This window comes from the organism of the source record quoted next, unplaced genomic scaffold (genome assembly GCF_019419815.1).
Source record: "Pyrus x bretschneideri cultivar Hongxiangsu unplaced genomic scaffold, Pyrus_bretschneideri_v1 Contig41, whole genome shotgun sequence".
Taxonomy (NCBI): Eukaryota; Viridiplantae; Streptophyta; class Magnoliopsida; order Rosales; family Rosaceae; genus Pyrus; species Pyrus x bretschneideri.
This window is the reverse complement of record NW_025999735.1, coordinates 4,001,529-4,019,852: the sequence shown is the minus strand read 5'-3', so window position 1 is coordinate 4,019,852 and position 18,324 is coordinate 4,001,529. Positions and strand designations below refer to the sequence as shown.

Genomic DNA, 18,324 nt, shown 5'->3' with positions numbered 1-18,324 from the left:
TTTCCTGAAAATACAAAATATGAAAAATTGAATGTTAAATTCGGGACAGGATTTCACAGCTGCTGTCAATTTGTATGAGAAAATAAATCGGGTTTTCCTCTCAAGATTAAAGCATTGAACTATTTGTCCTGGCCTTTGAGCTCTCCCAGATTCAATCACTGATTGAAAATGTTGGAATGAAGTTGCTGGAGACGTTGATGATTTTCAAATTATGAAGATTTAAAAACTGAACTTCGTAATTATAAAATTTATACAGTAATGATACATTATTCGTAATCATTCTCCTCGGAGGCATTAATTTTCAATACACAAATATAATCGTAGAATATTGTTGGAATAAGTACTCGAGAAGAGGTCATTCGATATGGACAGCTGAACGTCTATGTTCATAACTTCCTACTGGTTATAGCTGCTGCTGCTGCTTCTTCTATTATTGGCTGTTTTTGTTTTTGTAGTGAAAATTTCTATTGGCTAGTTAAATGAAACATATGCCGGCTAGCGATGTATAAGTTATAACGTCGTTATTCTCTTGGGGCCGGCCGAGTCAATCTGGAATCTGAATACATACATGTGTTTATATATAATATAAATATATATAAAGAGGGAGTCATCTCTTTCATCGTTAATTTTAAACGTATGTATAATGATTTATATAGTCTTTTTAATTTAGAGCATATGATATGCATGTATAATATATTAATACACAGCTGAATATATAAAACATCGTCCGCAGCTGGCACTCTGGCTGTAGAAATCCTGAATTATACAGCAGCACTCTATCACACTTTAGTCCTTGATTATATACATACATACATACATACATACATACACATAGGAAGTCTTTAAGGGAAGGGATTTTCATTTTTTTTTTATTTTTATAAAAATAGGGATTAGTTGCGGGGGTCTACACCATATTGAACTTTAACGAACCGAGCGTCTATTTTTCAAATTGTAACTCATAGATCATCCTTGCAAAATATTAGCCAAATCAAAAATATTTAAGACATCTAATTGAGTTCAAAGAAATGAACGAATACTTTGTTATATAAGAAACAATGAAATTTGATTTTGATAATTAAATAGGCAAATGGTTTCGGATTGAATTGACTTTTGCAAGGATGATCTATGAATCGAGACTAACAAAATAGACGGTTCAAATCGTTGAAATTCGATGTGGAGTGGGCCCCATATCTAATCCCCATTTTTTTTTCAAAAAATTGGAATCCCCTTGCATAAAGGGCCTGCATATATATATAATACAGGGAATTGTTATTAGTATTCCAAAAATCTTATTCTATACTTCAAATTTTCTATATTAGGAAAGAAAAATACACTTGTGAGGAGTATAGAATGAGATTTTTGGAGTGCTAATAACATTTCCCTATATATATATAATTACACATGTAAAATACATTGTAGATATAGTAGCTATTTTCTATTCATGAAGATAGAACGCGGATTGAATTAAGGAATTGGATCCGCTCCGGACCTTAGTGTCTAGAGCATAGAGATCAAATCATTTGAGCCGTTGATTGGTGTGTAAAAGAAATCAGAGTCGTTGCTTTTGTGTAGTGGGCCAGAAAAATGAGTTAATGGAGACCGTTGAATTCAATTTGTGCGGTCCAGATAAATTGATCCCTAAACTTCGGACACTAAAATTGGGAGCGGGTCCAATTCCTTGAATGAATGCCAGTCATACGTCTTAGTTAGATGAAGGACTTCTTGGACCAAGAACACAATTCATACATGATGTTGCGATTAATTTATAATACCACTATTTTAGCATCTCTATTTTATGTAAGTCATTCTTCTAAATTGGGCATATTTTAATCAAATATATATATTTACATACCTGCCGGCTAGAATATACATATTACTCAATTAATTAATTAATAGCTAAGTAGGTATCTTAATTATATATTTGATTGAGAGTTTCATGTGCAGGGACAGGTTAGACAATAGAAAGGGCATCTTCTGGTGGGAAACGATTCTGGCTCTAGCTACCTTGTCCTTAACCAATTTAGAGTTTCAGAGACAGGTTAGATAATAGAAAGGGCATCTTGTGGTGAGAAATGATTCTGGCTCTAGCTACCTTGTCCTTTACCAAGTTATATTACGCATAAATAACCCTAGTTGAAGGCAAACGCATCATCATCAGTTGAGGAAGCAAGCGGCTGAGCTAGCTTTGCCAAATAGGGTTTAGGGATGGCGATTGGGAAAGTTTGGCATGAGTTAGAAGTGGAGGTGCCTGCAAGTGAAGCATGGGAGCTCTTCAGCACGCTTGCACTGGCAAGATTCGTGGAACAACAACTTCCAGATATGATTGAAAAAGCTGAAGCCATACATGGTGATGGAGGGGTTGGGACTATTGTCCATGTCAAATTTGCATCAGGTATATACTTAATTAAATTAATTAAACGCATGCTCCATGTGCGCTAATCTTCTTGCTGGTGATTAATTTGCTAGCTACCTTATAAAGAATCTCATTTACCTGTCTTTAATTACGAATTCTCAAATATTAACTGTAAACAGCAGGATTTTGGATTGAGAAATGGTTTACTTAGGCCTCTCGCCTGCATGCGCCTCATATTTTTATTTTAGGCTAATTAATAATTTTCCTTGTTAACTATGTATATAGTATAATTAATTTATTAAACGGAGCTTTCCCCCTTATTGATCTTGTTCGATCTTTTGATTGTTCTTGTGTCCAATTTAATTTATAATGCTAAATGATTTGGTTAAATATATATAATTAATGTTAATTGATGGTGCTGAACACAAGGAAAAGTTCACAAAGATAGACAATGAGACGCGAGTGAAAGAAGTGGAGGTGATTGAAGGTGGATTTCTGGATTTTGGACTGAGCTTATACCGGGTTCGGTTTGAAATCATAGAGAAATTAGGAGCTGCAGGTGATTCGGAACCTTCCTGCTGCTGCATCATCAAAACCACAGTTGAATATGATGTCAAGGAAGAGACGTCTGATGCTTCCAACGCCTCCTCGCTTGTCTCTATCGAGCCATTCGTTACCATTGCAGAGGCAGCAAAGATCCATCTCATGAAAAAACAATTTGTACTCAATTAAACAGTTCCGTGAACATCATCAGTTGATGCAATGTCAAATTAATTTGGATCCCTACCTTAAAATATTATCTGCTTTAATAAGTGTTTCAAGTTGGATGAACTGCTCATCATTGAAGATCTTGTTTGTTTCTTCAGATTCTGAAATTTTGAGAAGCAAATTTAGCAACTTGGAATTAATTTTGTTAATGGCTTATTCGAAATGGTTTTCTCAGGTCAGGTATGACGCATGAAGCTGGGTTTCTTTTTCAGGTTAATACAGCTTCTTAGTCCGATGCTGCACCAAATATTTTACTAAATTAGTCCAATTTAGTCCCCAAAATTAGTTCAATCCGAGATAGTACAATGTAACAAACGCACCCTTATTATATATTTGTATTATTTTTATACTTTTTTTTAATAGAGTTTTGGTCACTAACACATATAAGTTCTATGTTTATTAAATAAATGCGGCAAATATATAGTAAAAATAGTACTTTTGCTGAGATAATTTACATTACATGGAGGTCCAGGAGGAAGTTTGTGGGTCTCAGCTCCTTTAAAACCCTAATGGACTACACCCCTATTTTAAAATCTATTAGAATCTTATCAAATCTTAATTTGACTACACCGCTTAAATATAGAGTTGACATTTTTTTTTCACAAAAGTTGCTGAAATCGAAAATTACCAAACTTTTTGGTTCGGTTTTATCAAAAAGTATTATTATTATTATTATATAACATATTAGTATACTTGGTTGAGATAATCTCAACCATTGATTCATAAAGACAAACTCATTCAGTTATTCTTTCTTCCCTCTATGACTCATTCTCTCTTTTCCCTATGGACTCATTCTTGCTCTCATCCCTCTCGACTCAATCTTAGTCTCTCAAACCATTATCAACACTCATCAATGACTCGTCTAAGTCTTACTCTCAGCCCATCTCCTCTAGTTGCTTTCTATTTTAAGTTTCAATTCGAACTTATTTTTTTATGCCATATAAATTTTGAAGTTATATAAAATTTGGCACTCAAAGTTTAACCCATAAAAATAACATCAAACTTTGGCACTCAAAGTCACTTAAATATGGGCTAAAATTTGGAGAGCTCAAAAAACTTGGCCTAACAAACAAATCACAATCCAATTTTTCAGTTTACAAAATCTCCATTCAATTTCGTTTTAAGCTTTTAGTTAATCAAAATTTTGTTTCCCTTACAAAACCGAAACCATCCCTAATTAAATATACAATTAGAAAAAAATAAGACATAAACGGTAGTTTTTTATTTTATTAAACACTGACAATTAATGTTCAAATTATAGTAAAATAATTAAAATTAAAATTAAATATATTTACAAAGCTTTCGAAAAATAAATGAAATAAAAATCTCCCCCAACCCTCCCCCAACATCCCAAATCTCCCGTCCCAGGCCTCCTCCCTCCCCCACATCCCTCTGTCCTGTGTGTTTTATTTTTGATCCTTTTTTTTGCGTATTACCCAAACCCAAACGACATCATTCCGCCAAACGACATCGTTCAGCCGCTTAAAAAAGGCAAGTAAATATAGCCGTTAGAAACAGCGCACAGCCGAGTGCCGAGCAGTCACCTAGTTGGCCGTTGGCTACCAAATTCAAAAAAATCAGACCGTTAGAAAGATCCTTCCCCTAACGTTATACTCCAATCCCCCAGACTCGCACCCACTCAGACGCTCTCTCTTTCATTTATTCATTATTCTCTATTCATTTCTTCATTAATCTTCCAGATCTTTCGAATTCCTCCTCTGGAATCCCCAACCCCAAACAACAAGTTTTCGAAAACGAGGAAATGGCCGACCAAGAACCCAACGCGCCGGCTCCGACGGCCACGGGAATGATCGTCGACGATACGTACGAGTTCTCGGCTCCGCGCTTCTTTGACTTCATAAAGGACGAGAGCGAAGATGACAGGCGCAAGGCCGAGCTCTGGTTTGACTGCGCTCTCGCTTATGCTCCTTCACGTACGTCTGCTTCCCTAATGCTTCTTTCTATCTTACTATTCTTATATTCCAGTTGTGCTTTATAGCCTTACATCTGTGTGTTTATTGCGTCTTCTTTGTTAGGGTTTCTCTCAGATCTGTTGATTTGGATTTTAGGGCTTTTCGCTTTTCTTCTCTCAATTGTGTAAAATTTCTGTAAAATTATTGGAATTTGAGGGTTTTGATTTTGGTTTGGTGGCTAATTTTGTCACAATTCCAAACGTTTCTTGCAATTGAAATAGATTAGGAAGCGATACCGCAATCTGGATGCTTGCTCTGCTTTTTGGAGTTTGATTATCAGAAAATTTTGCTAGGTTGTGTTTGCCCGCAGAAGATTAAGGGCTGATATCTTTTTATTTTTTCTGTTAAGAGTAGAGAGAGAGGATTCTGAGAGAGACCAAGAAAGTTCTCAATTAGGCAACAATCTTAGGCATTTAAGGAAGTTGTTACTTGTTAAAAGGAATTAGATTTAAACTTTCCGGATTGTCGTTCTTTTCTTTCCAAAATTTGTTGCAGTATTTGAACTAGGTTTTATGGTATGAACTTGACTGGAATTTTCGATTGACGGAGCAATGGATATTCAATTTGTGCTTTTGGATGATTTTTGTCTTTAATCAATAAGAACCGTGGCAATGTTCTGTTTGTAATGGGACTTGAATATTTTCGTGCAGCTTTTATGCCTAAGATCAAGGCTGGTAGATCCTTTACGATCGAGAGCATGTGTGACTTTGGTGAAGCAGAGCAAATGCAGAATGTGGTAGTGTTTTACGTCCTTTTGTTCTTTACTATAAAACTTGGACTTGTTTTGTAACTCTCTAACTTCATGGTTGTTTATGTTTTGCAGAACTTGGAATCATCATCTGACTTAAAAGCTGATGATAAGTCTATCGAAACTAAGCCTGATTTAGTGGCTGATAAGTCTATTGAAACTAAGCCTGAATCAAAGATCGTGCCTGCTGAAGTGGTCGAAACAATCCCCAGGGAAGCGAAAGAAGAAAGCAACGTAAGCCAATTCGTAGTATTAATTTCAACTTTACTCTTCTGAAAAACCATTTTTCTTGATTGTGTTTGGCATCTAATCATACTCTTAACTCCTTTAGGTCTCAGCTGATAAGAGTATTAGCCAAGTTGAAAAAAAGGAAGACAAATGTACCGGCGGAAATGGAAGGTTAGGGGTCCTCTTAAGCTTTTGTCTCGAGTCTCTTGACTCGTACTAGTGGATTAGAATATAACGTTGAGCTCGACGGTTTCTCATTCATTACTTACTGTTTTGCAGTGTTTTGGGTACAGTATCTTCAAATAAGAAAACTGCTCTGACCAGTGGTAAGGAGAATAGTAAACCTATCATTCAAGTTGAAATTGAAGCTTGCACTCCAAAACCACCCATGAGTTATTCCAAGAAGCACCAGACTGCTAAAAAGATAGCAAGCATGGTCAGAAACCCATCAGCACTGAAGCAAAAAAGTCACTTACAATCATCCCAAACCAAAAACATTAAACCAAATAGTGTGAAAAGGTTGGTGTGTGTACGTTTTTCCTGATTGATGTGTTGATTTATTCTAACAGTCATGACTGATTAGCTACTTAACTTGAAATTCTAGAGAAACACATGTGAAGAATGCATCTGGAACTCCACTTTTAGTTCAGGAAAATCAGGCGATAAAGCGGCAGAAATTGGACGAAGGAAGATCTAGACAGGTAACCTTTACTCCTGTACTGCTTTATCAACTTGATTGTGACAGCGTTTACCCTAATTCTTTTCCCTTATGTCCTCTAAAAAAACAGATTCTTAATCCCAAACCCCACACGTTGCCCCACAAGTCAAAATTGGGTCATACAAGTTCTTCAGCTGCTGTGAAAAAAGAGGACCGAAAAGTTTATGTTAGGGAACCTGCATCACCATTTGTTTCAATGGCCGAAATGATGAAAAGGTTCCAATCAAGTACCAGAGACTTGTCATTGCCGCTTGTAAAGCATCTTTCTCCATCTGCCTCGTTGAGTTCTTTTTCATGTCTCCTCATATTTTTCATGTTAATGATGAAAGATCGATGTTGTTTATATTTTTCAGATGAAACCCAAACTCACCTTGACTAGGCCTAAGGAGCCTGAATTTGAAACATCCCAGCGTGTTCGCTCAGTGAGAGTAAAGAGTACTGCTGAGCTTGAAGAAGAGATGATGGCTAAAATTCCGAAGTTTAAGGCTCGACCATTAAACAAAAAGGTAACTTGTAATTTTATACTCTTACTTCTGTTTCATTTGCCGTATATATCTGTTGGGTTTATTGGATTATTATTGCTCATTACAGATTCTAGAATCCCCATCATTGCCTGCAATGCCAAGAAGTACGCCCCAGCCACCGGAATTTCACGTAAGTTGCTGTGGATTGGATGTTAGAAAAAAGGATATACAATGTTGCAGTGGTGATAATAAGTCTCTTATTTCTTATTCTTGCAGGAATTCCATTTGGAGACAATGGTAAGGGCCAATCAGAATGCAGAAACATCCTCGATAGCTTCAACCGAAATGTCCCGTCAGGTATTAGACAGAATCAGATTTGCTATTTCCATTTTTTGTTCTCGATAAGCCAGTTGAGGTATCCCATTGACAATGTTCGCTTTCTGTGTTGAAATACAGAATAATCCATGGAAGCCTCATAATCTTACTGAACCTAAAACCCCTATGCTACACACATCATTGAGGGCTCGTCCACCCAGGGTGAAAAGTTCGTTGGAAATTGAACAGGAAGAACTCGAAAGAATCCCAAAATTCAAGGCCAAGCCTTTGAATAAGAAGGTATGTCCAGTCCAGCCCTTCAATTCTGTTTGATGGTATTCATCTTGGAAACATTATGAATTGAATTGATTTATCAAAATGTTCTTTCCTTTTGACATTGTTCACAGATATTTGAAAGTAAAGGAGATATGGGGGTGTTCTGTAATGCAAAGAAACATGTGACCAAACCTCAAGAATTCCATTTTGCAACAAATGAAAGGATACCACCGCAATCTTCGTCTGTTGTTGATCTACTTGATAAAGTAAGTGAAACGATTCTTACCGATCCTACCGCAGACGTAGCATACAAAAGAAAAGTAGTATCTGCACAGCATCTCTTATGCATCATTTGTTTTGTCTTCCAGCTGTCGCTAAATTCAGAACTTCACCATGATCCACTTCCGAGAAACACAATGCCAAACCCATTCCATCTCCACACAGAGGTATGATAATTCCTTTTGTTTCCTCCAGCATTATAGAAGTTAGGGTCATTCAGTGATGCATACAGCCTGCTCATAACCTGCGTATTGGTTTTTTGTTTATGTCATCAGGAAAGAGGGGCCGAGAAAGAAAGGAAATTCATTACTGAAGTTTGGCATAAGCAATTGGAAGAAGAAAGAGCAAGGGTTCCAAAAGCTAATCCATATCCTTATACTACAGATTACCCTGTGGTACAGATACTTATTAATTTGTTTTTCCGAGTTTAATTACACGAAATTGGAACAATGATGGTTAAATGATGATTCCTGTTGTTCTAATGCAGATCCCACCCAAGCCAGAGCCCAAGCAATGCACAAAACCAGAACCTTTCCAACTAGAGAGTTTAGTGAGGCATGAGGAGGAATTGCAAAGGGAAATGGAAGAAAAACAGCGGAAGGAGAAAGAAGAAGCCCAGATAAGAGTGTTCAAGGCACAACCAATCTTGAAAGAGTAAGCAAACTTACATTGTTCAGGATTTTATTGTCTAAGTCTTAAAGAGACGAATGACTGATATCCCTTTGTATGCAGGGACCCAATTCCTGTTCCCAAAAAAGAGCGCAAGCCTCTCACCCAAGTTCAGGAGTTCAATCTCCAAGTTGATCATCGAGCTGTTGATAGAGCCGAATTTGATCAAAAGGTTAGGGAGAAAGAGATGATGTACAAGAGATACAGAGAAGAGAGTGAGGCAGCGAGAATGGTATGTGTGTTTTTCATACGTACTTTTTGCTGCTTAGCTGTTAGTAAACTTGCATCATTTAAACTGACATGTACTCGAAAATTGTCTACTTACTGTTTGCAGGTCGAGGAAGAAAAGGCACTGAAACAACTCAGAAGGACATTGGTACCCCATGCAAGGCCGGTGCCCAACTTTGAGCATCCATTCTGTCCCCAAAAGTAAGAAAAAATGCAATCTTAACTGTTATTGCTGCATTATTTCAATGACTAGTTTATTGATTGGTGCGTTTTATGACATAATAGGTGCCCCAAGGAAGCAACAAAACCGAAATCACCACATCTACGTGTGCTCCAGCGAAAAGAAAGACGAAAAATGATGATCAACTCTGCAGTTTCCAGCGCTGCGGCACAGATGCGATGAATGAAACCTTTCCCTACATTACCGTGTGTGGCTGTTGTTCAAGAACTCTTGAACCCTGTACAAGGGCCGTTCGAGTTTATATGATCCAATTTTTACTAGCAGCATTAGTGTACCATTCTGTTAAAGGCGACCGAACGCAATTCTTTTGCTGTAAAGTTTCAGTTACCATGTAAAACCAATTCTTATATCAATGTCTATTGCGTAATTCTTTCACTATTACCGTACACCGCAGATTGACGAAATCAAATTATCCGAAAACTCAAAAACCACGAAGGCTTTCTTCCTTTGATTGCTTCATTTTCAATTGAACTTTGTTGCTCCAGAAGCTTCATTTTAGATTGTGTTTATTGCTGTTAAAAGCTCAATCGCCGATCGGGTGTTTATCATGTGACTCAGCTGTTAGGAGTCCTGGAGGACGGAACAAGTTCATTCTGCTTCACCATCATCATCCCTGTGTTTCCGTTTCACATTTGGAGCAGTTAAAAAACCCGAGAAAAAACGAGAGGCCAGGCGTTTCATGAACCTGCGTTAGCTTAGATTACAGAACTTGTGAACGTAAATAGGACTCGTCCAGATTCCTTTAACATAAAATTAAACTATTGATACAAACAAGTGTTTTACAACACAAAGAATACAAGAAACAATGTCCCAACTGGGGATCAATGCATCCCGGTATCTATATATATCTTCAACCACATTTACAGCAACTCTGATATCAACGGCCAATATAACAATTTTCTCGTCCGAATTCTTTTGGCAAGTTCACAATTCTCTAACTAATCTCCTTCCGCCTGTATGCTATAATCTGAAAAGAGTAACAAACCAACTCATATTCTATACTTCCTGCAGTTTAAAACAATCAAATGTAATGCAACGACGTATGTCGGAGTGTTCCTTCTCGTTAAATAAGAGAAAAAGTCAACCAGCTAATGCATTTTGTTCTTTGCACAATATGTACTATAAATTTTGGACAAGAACCCGTCTTATGTCTACTCACCAAATAGTCCCTGCAGGAAATGCTTTTGGCTCTAACCTCTGCCAAAGTTTCTTCTTCTTGCAGAATTTTCAGGTCATTTTTGACCGGATCTATCACAGAATCCAAATCCAATTCCTCATCATCTGAAATGTGATTGAAACTCTGAGGCGCTTCCAATAATTCAACTTCTTCAGCCCTCAAAGACGTCTTGTGAGAAACATACTGTAAAGAAAATAAAAATTACACAGGCACTGGAAATATTTTGTAAAATAGAAAAATACCAAATATATAGAGCGGTAGATTAACATTTTGACAATGAACCAAAGCTCCTAGAAAATTTAAGGCTAGTCAGAGTTTCAAATGAATCGGGTATATATTTTCTATCAATTGTATGCACACAAATATTCCAGCACAAGACAAGGTAAAGAGGCATGACAAGCAAGTTTCACAGACAAGGCGTTATAATTCTCATCCAAACAAGCATAAGAAGAAAATTTGCATGCTACATAGTCAAAGGAAGTCTGACAAATGAAGTTTACATCTTTAGAAGTTTAAGGTTAGTAATATCAGGAGAATAATCTTACTTCACAAAGGTGCTTCACTGACAAACTCGACCGACAGCAAAGGTGTGGCTGCTGCAACTTTGGTGTACGACTTGTATCCTTAGGAATAAGCAAGAGATGAACATCTAACTGCAGACGAAGAAGTATTTCATCAGAGGAAACAAAACCACAAAAAAGAAAGCAGTGCAGTTTATAATTTGGTCAATGTGGTGCTCAGAGAAACCCAGAATAACTAGTTATTTGTATGATAGTATCTCATTCCATCTGCCCTTGAGAAACTAAAATTCAGCAAAAGTACTACATGGGTGGCACATGCAACTAATGGACCTACGAACGACCAAACAAATAATCCAACAGCATTTCTCTATACCTCATTATTGTTTTCCTCTAAGCTCCGGAGATAACCAACCAACTTCGATATGCGAGTGCTCCGAGAATTCTTACTGTTGCAACCACTACCAATGCCATGCCGTGTGTGACTCCGGGCACCACCCCGCCCCCAAACAAGCATTTCAGAGCTCCAGACAACACCAGGTGAAATTCCGTGGTTCTCTCGTTTCCCTTCTATATCATTTTCAGTGCATCCTCCACTTGAATTGGCCAGAGATGAAGTAGGCTGAGAGGATCGAAATCCTGCCCGTCTTCTTCGCCGTCTTGGCCTAACTTCATGCCGGTCATCAGTGGAAGATAAATTTTTGCCCATGTTATTATTGTCATTGTCATTATCATCCTCATTGTCTTTATATCCTTGAATATCAGTGGCTCGAGAATTCCGTCTCCTTAAAACAGAACTCCGACTATTGCGCAGCGGTCTCACAGGAAACGAATCTGGTGTATCTTTTCCAGATGTGCGTCTCTTGATTAGAGCTTCTGATTGTTGTTCAACAACTTTGGCAATTGATGCTTGGATCTGTATTGGAGCATTAATATGGAACCAGGAACAAAACTCAGTATGAAGTATGAACCTATTTAGAGAGCCAAAAAAAAAAAAAAAAAAACATTAAAAAGCACGTAAGGTCATTGGTCTTGCTCCATTGCGTTGGTCCTTGGGGGTCAAAGAGTAGGCTCATTGACATGTTCCACCAAGCAAAGGCCTGCTTTCTTTGGGCGAGGGTTAAGCTTAATGGTTCGAAGATAATTTCTTACTGATAAAACCACATATTGTAATGTGAAATAATTACCCTATCTGGAGAACATATTTCTTGGGTAGTGGCATGTCCCAAGAAAGATGCTATGCGATACTTCATAATTAAAATTGTCAGCAAAGAAAACACCACCATCCAAATCTTAGGAAGAAAACTTTTACCCAAAAAAAATAAAAAACTAACCTGCTCGTTTCGAGTCCTCTCCTCCTGATGGAAAGCCAATTCCTGAACCATGTTGCAAATTTAGTAGACTACACTCATCTATATGAAGTCAAAACATGTGTAACATTCACAAAACAAAAATACCTAACTAAAACTACAGCATTCTGAGAAATTGAGAACAAATTAAATTCCTTCTCATTCATTTATTGTGTGTGTGTGTGTATTGTGCGGTTGACTAAAACTTAATTAAGCAAAAATTATGTCCGTGACAAATCAACTTGCTATAACTGGCATATTTGTTATTTAAATATCTTATAGTTCAAAAATGTATCAAATGAAAAACAATATAATCTGTTAATAATTTGATATTCATCCATTCAAGTTTATGAACTTAAAAGTTCATTGTAATGACACTAATTTGAAGTATCCTCTCTACTTCAGTCGTCAATGTTCTACAAAACATAAAAGTACAACAGCTAAACTTATACCTCCTCCTCATACTTCTCAATATCAGGATATAAAGCTGCTATTAGGGCATCATACTTTGGATCATCTCTCAATGAACGCCGACTTGCACAGTGTGTGCGACAAGCAGGACACTCATTGTTCCTGAAATTATATATCCAGCTAAATAAATAAACTTCATTGGTTCTCAACTCGTATTCTAATATATTTTTTTGTTCTTTTAATCAGAGAATAACAAAAAGTTAAGAGGGAAAGCGCTCAACAGTATATACCCCATTCGCATTGACTTGTCGATACATTCCCTGCAAAACCTGTGTAGGCATCCCATTACAGTTCGTGTTTTCTTAATAATTCCTGTCCAGGAGAAGAAATCGAAAAATGATTGCTTACTAGATTGATATACCCATTACGAATAGCAGAAGAGGAAATGTAAGCAAGCAACAAGAGATGAAACAAGAAGGAGAATCAGAGTCTTCTTCTTTAACAAAAATGCGATAACTAGTAGTTTACCAGAACATTAGAAATACACATCCAAATGGCTGGTGATGTTTAATGAGAACTTCTGGGGAAAGGTGGTATCTAATGCTGACAAACTTAGATCTTGGAAAATCTATACAGGTCTTCAATGTGTATGTAAAATTCAACTAATAGCCTCTCTTAAATAATTGATAGATTCAAACAATGCTTACTCCTGTCAAAATTTCAAATCCCAAAAAGTTCACCTAATTGTTCGATGCTCTAAGTTCAATAAATACTCCATGTCCTAAAGAAGAAGATAGTCTCTGTATAGTTTTTAAAATTTCAAATTTTCATTAAGTCTTTAGACACCCGTGTAGTAGTCTAGCACTGAGTCTTCCTTAAGAAGTCTCTGCACTATCTGTATAGACCCACAAGTCTCTGCATCCAAAAATTTACATACACCTGCCTAGCAGCTATTCGCGAGCCATCAACAGTATTATGAAACATGAAATATTGCAGAACCATTATTTTTGTCTAATTGAAACACCAGAACAATATGATACAGTTATGCATACTGCACAGAGTAAAAGATGTCTGTCTCCCTCGACTTCTTGGTAGTAGTATCCAATAACCAATCAGAAATTCCCCTCCCGCCAAGATAGAGGGGAACAAATTGTACACATGATGCTAACTTCAAACCATTCAGAAATGGTACTAGTATGTTAAGCAGGTGCATAATGACATAAACTTGGGTCACCTTGGAATCAACCTGACTACCTAACAGAGACTTTTCATTCTCTTTCACTATAGAACACAATCTTAGCTAGTACCCAATGAATGAAATAGAGTCCCTACAAGTAAACTCAAACAAAGTTTAACAAAATAAAACTACAAGAAAAGCATCTTGGATAGATGGAAAAAATCTGGAACAGAAGAATACAGGAAACAGCACCGAAGAACACAGGAAACAGCACCGAAGAACCTAGGTGAAAAAAATTAGGAAAGCAACTGCAGAACAGCAGCAAAAACTTTAAAAATGACCCCAGAGCATCAAAAATCATTTCAAAACAGTCCCATATAGCCCCAAAAAATGAGGCAGAAATTCCAATCAGCAACTAGAAGGACCAGAACAAAGGGCCTGCCAAGAATTCAGCATCATGCAAGAAAAAAGAAGTTAAAAAAACCCTTTAGCACATGTGTGTGGACAGGAAATACATAAAAACATGGCTTTAAGACCGAAATTGAGAAAAATAAGAAGGTAAAGCATCCCTAGAAGCTGGCCATGACTGGGAACCCTCGTTGGGGGACAAAGGTGGTTAGGAGTGGTGGTGGGTAGAAGGCATGCTATGGTCTGTTTTCTTGTGGAAGCAGGGTGGGCAACTATTATGGATTAACCATCACCAAAGAAGAACCTGATTCTGGTGTTTCACAACCTATCAAGCATCAAAATCTCACATTTACATAAAAATCATTGTTATACTTCCAAATCCTCTCATGGAGGCAGCTCGATAGAGAAGATTCATTCTGAATATTTATATCATTGTAATTCTGGTTCTCTATTTATGGTTTAGAGAAGATTCATTCCAAATATTTATATCCTTGTAATTTCCCACCTACTACTGTTTGCTGAATATCTTGTAATTCTGTTTCTCAGTATTCAGAATGAATCTTCTATAAACCTATCAGGCTATCCGTCAACGGCATGCCATTTGCTAAACAATATATCACCGAGGTTTTCTCACTTCTTCAACTAAGTCACACCCTTCTTAGCCTTCCTCTTGTTATAGACTAATCACAAACTGATAGTCAGTTTTGTTGACAAGATGAAGGATGTATGGAGCCAACCAAATTATTCAACTGGCTGGCCCTACACGGTTTGCCTCAGAAGATACCACATTGTATTTTATAGTTTGAAGACAGTGGTGGAACTACAACGAACACTAAAAGAATCGGCAAAAGACAATTCATTCACTACCTCACTGAGAATCCATGACAACAATGCAGGCATGCAATGCAACAACAAGAACCCAAGTGTATAGCTTAGCAGTTAACCACCATCAAAAAGAAAAGTGAATTAGCAATTAAGCTATGTATGCAGGTACATTACATCATAGTGCAATAATTAATTGTTATTTACAACCTTAAAGCAAGCAACACTCATGTTTTCTGAGCAGAAAAGAAAGAGAGAAAAAAATCCATATGCCACAAGGGGGAATCTTCATCAGTTGAGTCCAGTGAGTGAACACATAGCAATTATAAGATTAAAGCATGACATCTCATTTAAACTCAAAAGGTTGAGAAGCAAAATTTACCAAGACATATTGGACAGTGTACATCTTTACGGAGTTCTGGCAGTTGTATGAATATAAATCTGCAAAGGCACAAGAAGTACATAGACTCATTTCTCAGAAATACAAAAAGGTGCAATATTCAAATTATATATATACATTAATACATACATACATACATACATACATACATACAGACATATATATATATATCACTAGTTGGATGATACACAATACAGTTTGTAACAGAACATTACCAGAAAATAGAAAATCAGAAAACTAGTCCCTGCCTTGTCGAATTTTAATATATCGGTGAATACAAGCACAAGATCCCAACATAGAACAATCACTCAAGCATTATATCAAGCAGAACCACAACTTGGTAGGTAATACCCCATTTGACAACCAACGACGAACCAATATTTATCAAAACCAATTTTCAATTTTTATTATACCAAGAGACGTCGAAAGCCCATCAACATTCAGCACACTGAGCTTTCATAAACTGCTCGAAAATGGTGGCAGAATCAGCATGAATCTACAACTAGCTAGCTAGCTAGCTACTACACAAATAAGATATTTAAGTACGACATTGAATAAAGTAAAGAGAGAGGGAGAGAGTACTCAGGAGTTTCTTGAGAAGTAGAAGATGCGCTGCCATCAGAATCTGAAGTGGGAAAATAAAGCAAAAAACTTGTTAAGTTAATCGATCGAGAACCGGAACAGGACCCAGATGAAATAGAGATTGGGAGAGAGAGATGATGTGTAACCGGCACCGTGTTCGTCGTCTTCATCTTTTTCTTCTACTGCTACTTCTTCTTCTTCCTCTTCTTCTTCTTGTTGCAGCAGTTGGTGTTCATCTTGCGGTCGAGATTGCTTGGGTCGTTGGTGGTGGCGATGGTCTTCATCGTCGCTGTGCTGCTCTGGTGACGAACGCTTCTGTGAAGGCATTGAGGTATTCTATTGCATACGACAACACAGACACAGATCAATGGAAACACACACAGATCTATGGATCGGTGGATGCGTCTCTGTGTGAAGGCGTTTCTCTCTCTCCCTCTCGCTCTCTCTCTCGAGCACGCTCACACGCTGCTTTTGCCTAATAGAAGAATAAAATAACCAAATTTACAGGAACCGTAAAAGGTAGGCTAAAATTCATTTTATGGTAAAAAATTTGGCTAGTTATCGATGAGACGAAAGAAAATGTGGACGGCTTCGAGTTCTATATTTTGAGGTTGAGTTTGTTTGATCATGAGTAAGGTGAAATTCTTCGTCACTTTTCTTGAGCTCGAAAGGGATAGATAATTATGATTTGTCATTAGTTGTCAATCAGACAAAAGAAAATGTGGATAGTTTCGAGTTCAATGTTATGAGCTGTTGAGTCTATTTGGCCATGAGTAAGGTGAAATTCCTTATAACCTTTCTTGGGCTCGAAAAGGTTGGATAATTATGGTTTGCTACTAGTTGTTCCTTTTTTTATAAAAAAAAAAAATATATATATATATATATATATTGATCCGACAAAAAAAAATTTCTAATTATTTTATAGTTTTTGTCATTAATATTTAGTAAAATCAAGTTTTGATTACAATTATAACAAATTTAAAAGAGTGGTTATAATTCAATATGGGTTCTAAATTTTGGTGTTTTTTTTTTTAATTTTTCATTAATGTGTGATTCACATTTCAAATATTATAATTTGAACAGTCTATTTTCTATATTACCATCTAATGATTATTTTTAGAAAAATTCATTTGATTTTGAAGACCATTCGTTCTTCCATATAAATCTACTTATTAACATAATAGTTGATTAGTTGGATATATTATAAATGGGTGGTTAAATGATCTCTAAATCAAATTATTTGTTTTCAGAGATAATCTTTAGTTGTTGAAAAGAGAACAAAGAGTTTGAAATACGGTATTTATACCCTTAAATGATGTCACATTGGAAAAAAAAATCAAAATAAAACAAAAATAAACTTCCTCCTTAATAGAAAGAACGGTAGTATAATACTTTAAATAATATTGAGCATCTCTTTACCATTGCCAATTGAAGCCTTTTCTTTTCCTGACAAATTGATTTTAATTTGATCACTGTTTTAAAAGTCTTTGCCTAGCGCCATCAAGGCCCCACCTAGGCTAGCTTAGGCGCTAGGCAATTGACCACCACCCCGATTAATGTCTAGGCGTTTGAAAGTTAAGAAAGGGCACCTAGACTTACTGAGGTGCCCGCCTAGACCATTTAGGCACCCGCCTAACCCAACCAGACCCACCTAGACACCCGTCTAGGTTGCAACTCACTTAAACAAAAAATAGATAATTTTCATTTTGCATTTTATTCTTTCAATAAATTGTTAGAGACTTGTTGAATATTTAAAGGAACACACATTATCTATTTGTTTCCCATATTTTCACTATGTTCCAATAGCTCATAGTATATATGTGTTTGGACCCGATTTTACACTATCGCCCCGAGTGATCAAGGCCGTTGAATGAGCATGATTTTAGACCGTTGAACGATAAAGTGGTTGAAATAAATTTTAATTATTATTGAGAAATAATATTCTGATTTTAATCATGATATTATCTCTTAGTAATATATTAAAGGAAAGTGTTATTGGCACTCCAAAAATTTCATTCTACACTCCTCACAAGTGTTTTTTTTTTTCCAAATATAAAAAGTTTGGAGTGTAGAATGAGATTTTTGGAGTGCCAATTACAATTCGCATATTAAATTATTTGAACCTAATATTACTCTAAATATGGGATATCCACGGCATCACATAATGAAGTAAGCAGTACAGTTCAAATTAATTTGGGATGACTGGCAAGGGACGTGTAG

General features: G+C 36.6%; 3 protein-coding genes across 9 annotated transcripts; 2 read left to right on the top strand and 1 right to left on the bottom strand.

The window, feature by feature from the left end:
• Nucleotides 1-2,007: 2,007 nt before the first annotated feature.
• LOC125469274 (norbelladine synthase-like) lies at nt 2,008-3,440 on the top strand. Its single transcript, XM_048566417.1, is given in 3 exon segments — nt 2,008-2,392; nt 2,769-3,061; nt 3,063-3,440. Coding segments are annotated over 3 exon segments (732 nt in total). The 5' UTR covers nt 2,008-2,205; the 3' UTR covers nt 3,315-3,440.
• A 1,301-nt stretch (nt 3,441-4,741) lies between these two features.
• Nucleotides 4,742-9,635, top strand: LOC125469272 (protein TPX2). The gene is made up of 18 exons (XM_048566408.1): nt 4,742-5,055; nt 5,745-5,830; nt 5,918-6,076; nt 6,174-6,241; nt 6,350-6,589; nt 6,675-6,771; nt 6,859-7,041; nt 7,142-7,294; nt 7,380-7,442; nt 7,529-7,609; nt 7,709-7,867; nt 7,975-8,109; nt 8,212-8,289; nt 8,398-8,517; nt 8,610-8,776; nt 8,855-9,023; nt 9,126-9,220; nt 9,305-9,635. Exons 1-18 carry the CDS (start codon nt 4,884-4,886, stop codon nt 9,420-9,422), a joined length of 2,343 nt encoding a protein of 780 aa, XP_048422365.1. The 5' UTR covers nt 4,742-4,883; the 3' UTR covers nt 9,423-9,635.
• Nucleotides 9,636-9,972: 337 nt separating this feature from the next.
• LOC125469273 (putative E3 ubiquitin-protein ligase RING1a) lies at nt 9,973-16,618 on the bottom strand. 7 transcript variants are annotated; one of them, XM_048566412.1, is made up of 11 exons: nt 16,251-16,617; nt 16,105-16,147; nt 15,505-15,563; nt 13,768-13,842; nt 12,997-13,087; nt 12,757-12,877; nt 12,290-12,331; nt 11,332-11,871; nt 10,983-11,090; nt 10,420-10,620; nt 9,973-10,227 (listed from the first exon to the last, which is right to left on the bottom strand). In XM_048566412.1, exons 1-11 carry the CDS (start codon nt 16,429-16,431, stop codon nt 10,195-10,197), a joined length of 1,494 nt encoding a protein of 497 aa, XP_048422369.1. In that variant the 5' UTR covers nt 16,432-16,617; the 3' UTR covers nt 9,973-10,194. The 7 variants fall into 7 exon arrangements, with proteins under 7 accessions (XP_048422369.1, XP_048422372.1, XP_048422373.1 ...); XM_048566415.1 differs by lacking the exon at nt 13,768-13,842 and having other exon boundaries at nt 16,251-16,613; XM_048566416.1 differs by lacking the exon at nt 13,768-13,842 and having other exon boundaries at nt 13,006-13,087; nt 16,251-16,611.
• Between the last annotated feature and the right edge of the window lie 1,706 nt (nt 16,619-18,324).

Excerpts from the sequence above, each read along its gene's own strand:
- LOC125469272 (XM_048566408.1), top strand. The coding sequence starts at position 4,884 with ATGGCCGACCAAGAACCCAACGCGCCGGCTCCGACGGCCACGGGAATG. Across the intron at positions 6,242-6,349 it reads TGTACCGGCGGAAATGGAAG|TGTTTTGGGTACAGTATCTT; the intron begins GTTAGGGGTCCT and ends ACTGTTTTGCAG. Across the intron at positions 7,610-7,708 it reads CAACCGAAATGTCCCGTCAG|AATAATCCATGGAAGCCTCA; the intron begins GTATTAGACAGA and ends GTTGAAATACAG.
- LOC125469273 (XM_048566410.1), bottom strand. The coding sequence starts at position 16,431 with ATGCCTTCACAGAAGCGTTCGTCACCAGAGCAGCACAGCGACGATGAA. Across the intron at positions 13,088-13,767 it reads GACATCTTTTACTCTGTGCA|GAATTATTAAGAAAACACGA; the intron begins GTATGCATAACT and ends TCTCCTGGACAG. Across the intron at positions 11,091-11,331 it reads TAGAGGAAAACAATAATGAG|TTAGATGTTCATCTCTTGCT; the intron begins GTATAGAGAAAT and ends CTTCGTCTGCAG.